The 13,723-nt window shown below is 33.1% G+C and overlaps 1 protein-coding gene across 2 annotated transcripts in view; it reads right to left on the reverse strand.

The window, feature by feature from the left end:
- Positions 1-3,484: 3,484 nt before the first annotated feature.
- Positions 3,485-13,723, reverse strand: part of Zfyve16 (zinc finger FYVE-type containing 16) — a 51,682-nt gene continuing 41,443 nt past the window's right edge. For both annotated transcript variants that reach the window (XM_074077214.1, XM_074077213.1), the window contains exons 14-18: positions 13,566-13,646; positions 9,731-9,893; positions 8,699-8,804; positions 7,529-7,696; positions 3,485-5,340 (exon numbers count right to left, since the gene is read on the reverse strand). In XM_074077214.1, coding sequence (XP_073933315.1) covers positions 5,182-5,340; positions 7,529-7,696; positions 8,699-8,804; positions 9,731-9,893; positions 13,566-13,646 — 677 coding nt within the window. In that variant the 3' untranslated portion in view covers positions 3,485-5,181. The remainder of the gene's footprint in view (positions 5,341-7,528; positions 7,697-8,698; positions 8,805-9,730; positions 9,894-13,565; positions 13,647-13,723) is intronic.

Genomic DNA, 13,723 nt, shown 5'->3' on the forward strand with positions numbered 1-13,723 from the left:
CATGTGTATTTTAGCCATTTGGACTTCTTCCTTTGAAAAAGCTCTGTTCCGTTCATTTGCTCATTTCTTCATTGGGTCATTGCTTTTTTGGGAGTTTAGTTTTTTCAGGTCCCTGTATGTTCTGGTTATTAATCTCTGGTAAGATCTATAGCTGGGAAAGATTTTCTCTCATTCTGTGGACATCCTCTTCAATTTAGAGACCATGTCTTTTGTTGTCAGAAGATTTTTAATTTCATATGGTCCCCTTTGTCATCCCTTTTTCTTAGTTGCTGAGCAATTTCAGTTCTATTTAGGGAGTCATTGCTTATACCTATTAATTCCAATGTATTCCCTGCTCTTTCCTGCACTAGCTTCAAAGTTTCAGGTCTTGTATTAAGGTCCATAATCCACTTTGAGTTGAAATTTGTACTGGGTAAAAGACATGGATCTAGTTTCAATTTTCTGCAGCTATCCAGTTTTCCTTTTTATAGCTTCTTTGCTGAGGACTTTTTCTTTCCATTTATTTCAATAGTGTTATCCTTGCTTTGTGAAACATGACTAAATTAACTAGTTTTAAGTCTTTTTCTGATAATTCTAATATTTAGATAATCTCAAAATTGATTTGGCTTATTGTCTTTCCCCTTAAGGATTGTTTGTTTCCTGAATTCTTTATATGTTAATTAATTTTGGGCTGTTTCCTGGATATTTTGAATATTATGAGACTCTATGCTGCTTAAGTCTTCAGAATGTTTTTGATCTGTTTTAGCAGATAGTCAGTTTCTAGCCTCATACCACCCTGGCCAGGTATAGGTGGGCTGTGGTTCCAGTGTGTAGTTTTCAGCGCCTTTGTGGATCTATTCTAGTATTTGTCATTTGTGCACCATCCAGTGGTCAGTTTGAAACCTGGATGGTGCTCTATCGCACATGCACATTTTAGGAGTGATCCCAGGCCTTTATACATAGATTTAAAGGTTCCTTTTATCAGTTCTCTTCTATTTGTGATACAACCTACATTCTCTGGTTCACAGATTGCCATTCTTGGTGTTCTGACTAGAAAATCAGGTCTTTAGCCTCTCCACACCGTTGCCAGTGTTCCACCCTGCAGTGCTTACACCAGTGGGGAAAGAGATGAGGCAAGGCAGGGAAAGTGCATGAGGCTCCACTTTGTTAGACATGGTTCTACAGGTGAAGGAGGGGTGCTGCTGCTTTTCTGAAGCTTTCCTGAAATACTGTTTTTATCATCACTGAGTAAAAACAGTTTGACTAGCCGGGCACTGGTGGCTCATGCCTGTAACGCTAGCTCCGTGGGAGACTGAGATTGGGAGGAGTGAAGTTCAAGACCAGCCCAGGCAAAAAGTCTGAGCTTCCATGGCAACCATGGCTAGGCATGGCAGTGCACGCCTGTCATACCAGTTACAGCAGGAAGTCTAAAACAGGAGGACCACAGTCCAACAAGTCTGTGCAAAAAGTAAGACCCTATTTCCAAAATGATCTGAGCAAAAAGAACTGAAAGTGTGGCCAAGCACTGGAGCGATTGACTAGCAAACACAAAGTCCTGAGTTCAAACTCCAATACCAGCCCCCACACAAAAATAGTAGTTTGACAAAAGCAACAAACCCTTAAGATCCTAAATATAAACTAAATAACCCAAAGTAACTGACTTGGTATAACTGTATTCAGGTGTACTACATTTTGTTTAAGAAGTGAGGGGTGATTGGTCATTATGGAAAAACAGTGTGGAGGGTTCTCAACAATTACAAATAAGGACTGGAGGTGTTGCTCAAGTGGTAGAGCACCTGCTTTGCAAGTGTGAAACCTTGAATTCAAATTCCAGTTCCACAAGGAAAAGAAAAAAGAAATAAAAAAGAAAAATTATAAATAAAACTATTATATGATCCACTAATGCCACCACGTGAGTGTGTATCTAAAGGAAATGAAATGACTATGTCAAAGTGTATCTTCACCCCCGTGTTCATTGCATTATTTAAAGTAGCAAAATATGGAGTCAAGCTAATGTCCATCAATTAGATGAATGAATAAAGAAACTGTGGTATATACACAAAATGAAGCTCAGCCTTAAAAAGGAAGGAAATCTTGTCATTTGTAGTAACAGGGATGAACCTGGCAGACAAAGTATTATGCTAAATAAGACAGGCACAGGAAGACATTGCCTGATTTCACTTACATGTGGAATCTAAAAATGTTGAACTCAGAAGAGTACTCTCTGGTGGTTGCCAGAGGCTAAAAGGGTGGAGATGGAAAAACAAACAGATCAATCTGGACATACTGGTTAAGGATACAAAATTTCAGTTAGGAGGAATAAGCTCAAGAGATTTAAAACATAGGGACTGTAGTAGTAACAATGTATTATAAACTTGAAATAAAATGAGGGGAGAAAATAAGACAACACATTTTTATCTGCTGTCATTGCACCTAATCTTGGGATGATAGTAATCTTGGGATAAGTAAGGGCTGGAGTGGCTCAAGTAGTAGAGCACCTGCTTTGCAAGTACAAAGCCCTGAGTTCAACCCCAGTCCCACCAAAATAAAAACAAATAAAAATAACTACCTGTTGAGACTAAGGAGTGGGAACAACAAGGTAGATGCATACAGGTGCGAAGCAAAACTTTTAACAGTTACGTTTTAATATTTTTTTGATTTTTCAATCGTGTATTACATGAAACATTTTTTAAATCACAAAGAAAAAAATAAAACCAAGGATGAGCTGGAAGTTTAATTTCAAAATATATTATTTTAGAATGTGAGCCACACTACCAAAGTTAGGCTTTGGTATCATTTCACAGATTCTCAGGTTCTCATCTTATTGGTATGGCCATCCTCCTGGATTGTTTTCCAATCACACAGTCAAGATTCATCTCTCTCTTACAGCAATTAAAAACTTTTGCTGTATATTAATTATTTGTTTCAAACACTCAGCTCCAAGAGGGAAACAAGTGTTTTATTCATTTTGCAAACAATGAAACTTAATAAACTGCTCTGCACATAGCAAACACACAGACACACACCCAGTTTGTTGGATAGCTGTATAAAACAAAGGTGCTATATTTTGCTTCCTATTTCAAAATTCAGAGAAAAAGTTGTATTATAACATGTAAGACCAGCTAGGCACCAGTGGGTCACACCTGTAATCCTAGCTACTTGGAAGGCAGAGATCAGGAAGATTGCGATTTGAGGCCAGTCCAGGCAAATAGTTAGATCCTATCTAAAAAACAGCCAACACAAAAAAAGGACTGGTAGAGTGACTCATGTGGTAGAGTGCCTGCCTAGCAAGTTTGAGGTCCTGAGTTCAAACCCCAGTATTGCCCCCTCCAAAAAAATCATAAGACCAAAAACAGATCATTGCAGACTGAGTAAAGGAGTCATTCTATTTCTTTATACTTATCAAATTAAAATTAAGTACCAATGTGGAGAACATGACCAAATAAGTAGCAAATGCATTCAGAAATCTACATCTACAAAAATGCTTTAAAATGTGACTCTAAACTTAGGCACATAAATCCAATTTTTATTAACTGCAGACACTTTATGAAAACAAATCCAAAATTATCCCACCATTAAAGAGCTTTCAACCATTTGGTTATTTTAAATTAAGTTGAGAATTCATAAACTGTGCAATTACACTAAAAAATAAGTATATACTATACTGCAAAATAAATACACATTATACAAAGAAACCATAAATTGAGGTGGATATGCAACTGCCTTTATAGTACACCATTTGAATAATTTTCACAAATTATTGTATGTTATCATTTTATTTTAATATCAGCAACATTTTACACTGTTTATGAAGTAGTAATTTCCACAAGACTGATATTCTCCAAACTGTGTCTTTGGCTAGTGCTACAGATGTGATTCAGTTAGTCCTGAACAGATTAAACTCTTTGTTTCTCCTAGCTTGAGATCTTAGATCCTGAGTTACAGACTTGATTTGATCTACAAGTTGAGATACTTCATAAATATTTTTCTTACAATAGGACTATTTAGTGCAGCTTCTTTTTTTAAGATATACAATGAGTGTTTTTGATACAAAACATATATTCCGCATAAGAATAAAAAGGCATCAAAATAATCATTAGATTTTATATAACTTAAATGACACTTTTTCTTTTTTTTTTTTTATTATTTGAAGTAAAAAGGAAAGCTCTGTAACAGTTTCAAATACATAGACTTTAACTTATTTTAAATACCCTGGTATAAAAAAATAACTACCATATAAAGAATTTTAAATATGCAAAAGTAATTTGCTCATTAAAATTTATATTTCATACACTGGTGTTAATGAAAATATGTAGAGTTGTCAAAACTTTCTAAGGATTAACCTGAAAGTTAAAAAACCTGTTTCAGGCTTTATTTATTGCTACATAATGACTACTTCAGGGGTCATCTGGCCTGTCGTCAATCAATCTAAGAAGTGATAAATACAGTGGTATACTTTGGAAAGAAGAAGGAAAGTTAATGCACTGTGATACAAAAATATTACCTATTTATAAATTATTAAAGATTTATAAAACACATTCCAAATCATATGTTACTATAAAAACAATATATTTAAACATAGAAGCACAAAATCCTGAAGCACCCACAATTGTTTTAAGAATACCCATTTAATCAGGAAAAACAATATATAATAATTTGAAAAGAAAAAAGGCAAAATTCTGATTCAAATCTAAACAGAGTTTTTCTAATCATGGAGGTAGGACTCCATTCCATTTAAACAAATAAGTTATCAGCTTTATTCAAAGAATTATGTCTAAGATCTTGAAACTGCTCTGTGCCATTGGAATACATTTTTAACAGAGTTTAGAAACCAGAATTCTAACTGGCATATACACAAAACAGATACTCCTTCATAAGGTCACATCTGAAAAGAGCCTTCATTAAGATCACTGTTGTCATAAAGAGGTACAACTAAGCGCAGATACTTTGGCTTAATATTTAGATAACACAATAAATGCTACAAATTTCTTAAAGGCAGAAGAAATCCTTGTTATTTTAATACCTGTGTTAGGTGGAAAGCTTCAAAAACTGTAGATTCCTTAAATTCTTAAGATTATTCCTGCCTACAAAGCAAAGCTTGTATGTTTTAATCATCAAATTTGTGTTTGTGGCATTTCAGCTTTAGTACTAGAATAAGTTTAAAAGATCAGTTTGCAATATAAAATACAGCATATCATTTCACTAAAAAAGGTTTTCTATAATGAAAAATACTAACTCTATTTCTAATGGTAAACTAGAATTCGATGTCCCACCATGGATCACAGGTATCAGAGCACTATCGAGATCATTTAGGTAATGCTGTGGCAGAAGCTGGCCTTCACATCCTGCCTGAAATTCAACCTGGAAAAAAAAATCTTGATAGGGTAACTCTAGAAAATTAGCAATCTTGTTTATCTCGGCAGATAAATACAAAATTAAAATTTTTTAAATATTCAGTTTAAGCTTGTTAGTAAAATACTCAATTTTTTTTAAACTTCTCATTCTCCCATATCTTTTATCTACCTACTCCATAAAATATAACCGTCCCTCTCACAGATATCATATTAGCATTATACTTTAGGTTTTCTTTCAATAAATACATAAATGCACGAGAAGGCTGAGGCTTTTAATAATTACCAATATTACTTAAAATAATAATGGCATTTAAAATATTTCAAACTGTTGCTGGAAAAATAGTTAAAATTAGAATTTATTGTTGGTAAAAATTATATTTGACTAGAAAATACATCCAACTAAAAAAGAAAACATTAACAGTGCTTACTCAAATAAGCAATAGTTATAAGGAGCTTCCTTGAAAAGCAGGCTTTTAACAGTGTAATGAAAACAAAACTCCCTCTCTCCAGTAGGAAGTATAACATAGCTTGGCAGGAGAAAAGCAAACCAGCATATGAACCCATGCTTAGATTAATTTTTTTTTCAGTAGTGGGGGAGGGGGTTTGAACTCAGGGTCTTGTGCTAGCTAGCCAAGTGTTCTTCCACTTAAGTCACATCCCACCCCACGATTAACTGTTCTAATGAAGAATTTGCTTTGCAAATCTATCCTGGATGTTAGGAACAGTTACAAAATAAATATACCTAGTAGATATGAACAGAAAATTTAAAGAAAAACAAATAGGTCTTAAATATAAGATGAACATCATTTATTGTTAAGAGAAATATATATTGAGATGATACTGGTGTATCATTTGTCACCTAATAAATTGTCAAAGTTAAAAAATTTTATTAGACTGAGGAAGGTGTAGCTTAGTATTAGTACAGCACCTGCCTAGCATGCATGAGGCTCTGGGTTTGATCACCAGCACTAAAATATTTTTTTAAAAAATAGTTTAATTATATACTATTTTGATAAGGATGTGGGAGAAAGCTCTTTCTCAGAAATTGCTGGTGGAGATATAAATTAGTATATGGTAGTATCTACCAAGAACATACTTGGACCTGGCAATTCTCCTAGGAATTTCTCTTATGGCTGTACTCACATTTGTGCAAAAGCATAATACTGTCAACAACCTATATTTAAATCAATATACACCAAATAAGGCATGAAGAGCTAGTTAAATTATTATCCATTTATTTAATCAACTACTACTGTACAACTAGGTATTAACATGCACTATCTCCAGAATATATAAAAGCATGACAAAATGGTATAAAAGAGAGGAGACAAAAAGGCCACATACACTTATTTGCTTGTACATGTATAAAATCGCAGAGAATATGTAAGAAATGAGTAACACTGATTGCCTGAAGAGTCTGGAGGTGAAATAAAGAGTTGAGAGTTAAGGGTAGGAAGGGGATCTTTCCAGAGCTGTTGCCTTACATAGTTCTACTAGGAACCATTTACTTTATAATCTGGAGTTAGTATCTCCAAGGTCTACCAGCTACACAGAATACAGCGTGAATGTTGCTCTTTGGAAATGTTCACTGAGATTATCATTTTACATATATACTTTTAGACTTAAAATTTTAAATCACGTGAATGCAGTCAGAGTAAGTAAATTTAAAAACTGATCTGTTAGGCAGAATAGTCACAGGTCAGTAAACTATAGCCTGCAGGCCAAATGTGGTACTTCTGGGTAAAAGGAATTTCACTGGATCACAGCCACACTCATTTATTTGGATATTGACAATGGCTGCTTCCCACTACAATAACAGAGTTAACTGTGAGAGAAATTCTATAGCCTATACAATGCCTAAAATATTGACTGTCTGGTCCTTCACAAAAAAAATTTGCTGGCTTCTGCTGCGGAGATTAATAGACACATATATGTGAAATGTGTAGCACATATCTGATGCTCAACAAATTTTGGTTCAGGGGTTGGGGATGTACATCAGTGGTAGAGTGCTTGCCTAGATATGTGAGGACCTGGGTTCCATCTCCAGCAAACCCCAAAAATATAATAAAATATAAAAAATGTAAATAAATAAATATAAATAAATGAATATAAATAAAAGGTTAAAGAAAAACATTTTGATTATTTTAATATACAATATATTCATTTTAAAATAACACCAGCAAAAAAGGTCTTACCATATCAGTGTCAATGGAAACTCTGAGTCCAATTTTATTCATTCGATTACTCTTTAGAGTTTTCAGGTGGGGGCACAGTGCAGCGCTACAAGCCATGGCTATTTCTTTTGCAAACTGATAACAAGTTGGCAAAGTAGATAAATCCTGGTCCTTTAGAAAATAGAACACCTGAAATGCATTTAAGTAGGAAACAGTCATGATTAACAGTAACTTAAAGTGCAACAATTGCTGCTTTCAGTTTTAAAAAAATTCCAATGTTCCATGAACATCACTAGTTGAGAGCATTCTGTATCTACAGCCTAAATCTATACTATAAATAAAAATTTTAAATGAAGAATTGAAGATTATGGGAATGGCTCAGTAATTTTTGTCTAAAGTTGACTTGCATCAATGAAATCTTTATTAACTCTGAGAGTCCATACTATATGGATATCTATATGGAATTAAGATCAAAGAAATAATGTTCTATAGTTTCTATATTCTCTATAGTGCTATCTATCTTGCACATACATAAAATCACAAAGATTACATAAAAAATGAATGTGCTGACTGCCTAATCAGACAATACATGTAAGATGAACATCATTTATTGTTAAGAAAGATACATACTGAGATGATTCTGGTGTATCATTTTTCACTTATCAAATTGTCAAAGTTCAAAAGTTTTATCAGATGAGGAGGGTGTAGCTTAGTGGTAGTAGAGCACCTGCCTAGCATGTATGAGGCTCTGGGTTTGATCACCAGCACTGCAGGATGAGGGAATATAAAGAAGTAGACCACTGGGTTGGGAATCCATAGTTCTATAGTTTCATACTCTCTTATTTAAAAAAAAAGGAACATGCAAAAATAACTTTCATATATGAATGCTGATTATAATGTCAGTAGAAGATTTTATTTATTGTAACATGAAAATAATATGGTAAAATAACATATTATAGTACAAACAAATATAGCAATGTTGCCAAAACTTAACTATTAGTTTGTAGGCAGTACTACCATAATGACAGCCTAAAAACCCTATGGAAATACAACTCTTGCATGTAAGAGACAGTCTTGGGTGAAAATATGTGTTTCAAAGTATAAAGTAAAAAGTGTAATAAGCTTCACTTAAACATTCAGAGGTTGAGTACATACTATCTGCAAATTGAAAAATAAAACTTTTTCCATTACCTCAGTACATTTTACAATCTTCTCATCAGTTTCAAAATCTGTTTCAAGTTTTATTTTTTCACTTGGAAATCCTTGTAATGATATTCCATCCACTGAACTGATAACACTACAGAATAAAACATAATACGATAGGATTATTATCAAAGTGCTTTTTATGAAATGAATTAATAGATTTAAACAAATGAAATAAGAAAAATTGAGTTTTATAGTTAAAATGATGAAAATATATCTCAATTATACACAAAATAAATCTGTAGTTCATTTATCATAATTTCTTGATTACATAGTAATCTTTTCTTACTCATCAATAAACTATACTGTGCTTTTTCATATACTCAATTTGGGCTAAATTTAAAATAACTTAAATAGTCTCCTAACAGAAAAGCTGTTTCATGAATTCAAAAACTCCATTTTTTGTTGTTGTGTGTTTTTCAAAAACTCTATTTTGGAACCTGTTAAGCATTAGCCCTCTTTTTCCTTTCTTTGCTCCAAACCCCTGAGTCAATTTCCAAATTTAGAAAGACAATGGGTAACTGAAACATAGAAGTGCCAGTACTAACTGTAAGGTCTCTAATAATACACACACACACACACACACACACACACACACACACACACATACACACATTACATATATATGTGTATTTATAGTACAGCTTATATTTATAGTAAATTAAAATAATTCACTCATCCAAAGGGGATCCTTACTTACTTGGCAAAAATAAGGACTGACAGAAAAAGTGTACCTTCTCTCATCCCTGTTAGCAAGCCCACATTATTACCCAATGGATGTTTTAACATTGGACCCCTCCCAAAATGACCACCCATTAATAGCATCCTGACCAAAAGAAAAAACACATGAGGCTGGGTAGGTAAATGTCTGAAAAAAACCAGACTGTATTAATTAGAGTATAAACATTTAAATTAATGGCATAATTCTATACTCACTCATAAATACTTAAGTATATTAAAAGGAAGTTGTCCTTCCCCCTCCATCAAATCAACTACATTTTAGTAACAATAAATTCCTACCCTTTATTTACTTTTTCTTCAGAATCTACCCAGCAGATATCCACATATTCTCTCAGGTCTACTGCATCAACTTTCCCACAAGTAATTTTAAAGTCCTTTTGCTCTCGTAGAGCTAGCCGCAAGGCATCCATGGTCTCTGGAGTTATTTGAACCATTAAGCCATCTAAAAATGAGAGTTATGTTTCACATTTCATTTTCCAAATATCAATTTTATGCCTAAACCAGAAAATTTGTCAAAACATTTTCAGTGCAAGATATATGGTTTAAATCTTTTATTAGTCATCTTACTCATTTTCCACTAGGAAAATAAAAATATTTCACAAAGCTAAGGATTCTTTATTTTTAAGGGTAATCATATGAAAGATAAGAATTTATGCTCTGGCTATGAAAGAATAACTATCCAACAGCACACCAAAAACATTATATATTAATAAGTAAGATTCATCCTAGAAATGCAAATATAACTTGACATACACAAATTAATAAACATTATGTCACATCACCTGAATAAAGAACAAAACCACACAATCATCTTAAGAGATGTGGAAGAAGCTTTTGATAAAATTCAACATCTCTTCATGATAAAAACCCTCAATAAATTAGGTAATAAGGAATGCATTTCAGCACAATAGAGGCAGTCTAAAACAGCTAACATTGTACTGAAAGGAGGAAAGCTGAAACCATTTCCTTTAAGATCAGGAACAAGATAAAGATGTCCATTTCACCACTCTTCACACAGTATTGAAAGTTTTAGCAACAGCACAAACAAAAGAGAAAGAAAAAAAGGGGGCATCCAAATAGGAAAGGAGGAACTCAGATAATCCATTTGCAAACTACATGATTTTATAAATAGAAAATCTTCTACCAAAAAACCCGTTGGAACTGATTACCAAATTCAGTACTGCTGCAGGACATAAAATTAGCATACAAAAGCAAGTAGCATTTTAAAATACCAATAACAAGTTTGATGAGAACAAGAAGGAATAAGTTTAATCAGTGAAGTGAATAATTTCTACAATGAAAGTTTCAAGACACTAATGAAAGAAACTGAAGAAGACACAAAAAAAATGGAAAGACATTCAAGCTCATGGATTGGAAGAATATTGTTAAAATGTCCATAACATCCAAAGCAATTTACAAACTCATCTAAATATCAGTGGCACTCTTAACAGAAATAGAAAAAACATTCCTAAAGTTCACATGAAACCACAAAGGACCTTGAATAACCAAAGCAATCCTGAACAAAAAGAACAACGCTGGAGGCATCATGATACCTGCAATCAAAGCATATTACAAACCAATAGTAAACCCAACAGCATGGGTTATAATAATAACTGACATACAGACCAATGGAACAGAATCGAGAACTTAGAAATAAACTCACCCATCAAAAGCCAACTGATCTTCAGCAAAGGTGCCAAAAACATACATCAGAAAAAAGAGTCTTTTCAATAAATGGTACTAGAAAAACTGATATCCACATGCAAAAGAAACTAGAGATCTTCTACCATGTATAAAACTCTACTCAAAATGGATCAAAGTCCTAAACTGGAACTAGGAAGCTACTAGCAGGAAAATATACAAGAAACACTTCAAAATTTCTGTATAGATAATGATTGTTTGGGATAAGAACCAAAAGCACAGGGTAACAAAAGTAAAAATAAACACATATCAAACTAAGAGGCTCCTATACAACAATGAAAGCAACTGGTAAAGCGAAGAGACAACTAGCATAAATATTTACTATTTATCCAACCAGTGATTAATATCCAGACCATACAATATCCAGAACTCAAAACATCAATCGTCTGAGATTGAGTTTGATTGAAAAAATAACAACAGCAAAAAAACCCTAATCCAATGCTGGACATGGTGGCACATGTTAGTAACCCTAGCACTCAGAAGGCTGACTCAGAAGGATCATGAGTTTGAAGCTAGTCATGGACTACATAGTAAGTGCAAGTCCAGCACAGGCTACAGAGCAAGACCTTGTCTCAAACAACAAAAATCCAATTAACAAATGAGCAGATAATCTGAGGACATTTCTCAAAAGCAGATTATATAAAGAGCCAAAAAGTGTATGAAAAATGTTCAACATCACTAGTCACCAGGGAAATGCAAATCAAGCCACCAAAAGATATCATCTTACACTAGTCAGAATGGCTATAATCAAAAAGACAAAAAAACCAAAAATGCTGATAAGGATAGGGAGAAAAAGAAACGCCTCTAATTAATTTATTTTGTGTGATACTGGGGACTGAATCCAGGCCTTACACATGGAGACACTGTACACCTATGTTTATTACAGCACCATTCATAGTAGTCAACAGATTAGACACAGATATGTGGTATATATATATATATATATATACACAATGGACTATTACTCAACCAGAAGAATGAAATCCTGTCCTTTGCAGAAACATGGATGGACATGTTAAGTGAATAAGCCATGTCCATAAAGACAAATAGCACTTGTTTTCAATTATATGTGGAAGGCTAAAAAAAAAAAACAAAACAGCTGATTTCAGAAAAGTAGAGGTAAAATACTGCTTACTACAGGTTAATAAAGGTAGGAGGTAGAGGGGATAAATAGAAGTTAAATAACAGGTACCAAAATACAGTTATAGATGGAATACATTTTAATGTTCTACATGCAGAAGGGCAACTATAGTTCACAACCATTTTTTATATATTTTATAAAGAACTATAAGAGAGAAATTTGAAGTTTTCCAACACAAATAAACGATAAATGTTTAAGGAAACTGAAATGTTAAGTATTCTGATTTGATCATTACATATCACATATGTAACAAATTGTCACACTGCACTATACATAAATACTAATAATTATATGTCATTTTAAAAATAGAGGAGGAGGAATCCACAATACGTAACATTACATAAACTACAAGTTAGTTAGAAAAAAAGATACACGACCCAGTATAAAAATGAACAAAAACTGAATGGTCATTTCACAGAAGAGGTCACATATGTGCCCATTAAATATGTAGGAAGATGGTCTACCAATTAGTAAATAGGAATATGTTAATAATGACCATATGCAGAAATACCTATCAGATTCACACAAAATAAGTAGTCTGATAACACCATGTGTGGAGAATATGCAGACCAATGAGAAATCTTACACCTTGATGGTAATATAAACTGGTCCAAATACTTTGGAAAACAATTTAGCAGCATCTTATACAACTAAACGTTTACTAAGCTAATTGGCCCAGAAATTTCACTTCTAAATATATATTAGGGAAACTTCTGAACATATGCTCACGGCCAACATATATACATAAGAATGCTATTAGTACCATTGTTTGTAATAGTAAAAAACAAGAAACAATCCAGAAGCTCCTTATCAGGAAATAAACTGTCACACTTTTATAAAATATTTAATACCACTGAAAATGAATAAGCTACAGTCACAGGCAACGACATGCATAAATTTTAGGAACATGAATAGCATTGTGTGAAAACAGTAAGTTTCGAATGATAACAGTATTATAAACCTAAGTAAGCATAATTAAGTATTATGTTGTTTAAGTGTATGTACATACAAATAAAAAATGTTAAACAACATTTTTTAATGTTGTAAATGTAAAGATAGTATTAAGTCTAATAGCTAATTGTTGGAGGGAGAAGGAAGGCCAAAGAAGATCCAAAACTGGTGATGTTCTAGATCTTGGGTTGGATGATAATTTCACATAAGTCTGTGGTACTGTTCTTTATAACTTAAATATATTCTTTTTGTAAGCATCAAATGTATATTTAAAGGTAATGGAAAAAGAATTTTACATTAAAACAAAGATGAAGCTCATACCTTCAACTATGCTGGACTTAGCAAGAAATCCTGATGATGTTTTTAGAGCACCATTGAATACCACAAAACTTGCACCTGTCACTGATAATGAAACATAACAATTATTTATGTGTTATCTTTCTTAAAGTTATGTGATATTTTTTGAAACTCACATTTTA

This window comes from Castor canadensis, chromosome 6 (genome assembly GCF_047511655.1).
Source record: "Castor canadensis chromosome 6, mCasCan1.hap1v2, whole genome shotgun sequence".
In the NCBI taxonomy this organism is placed as follows: Eukaryota; Metazoa; Chordata; class Mammalia; order Rodentia; family Castoridae; genus Castor; species Castor canadensis.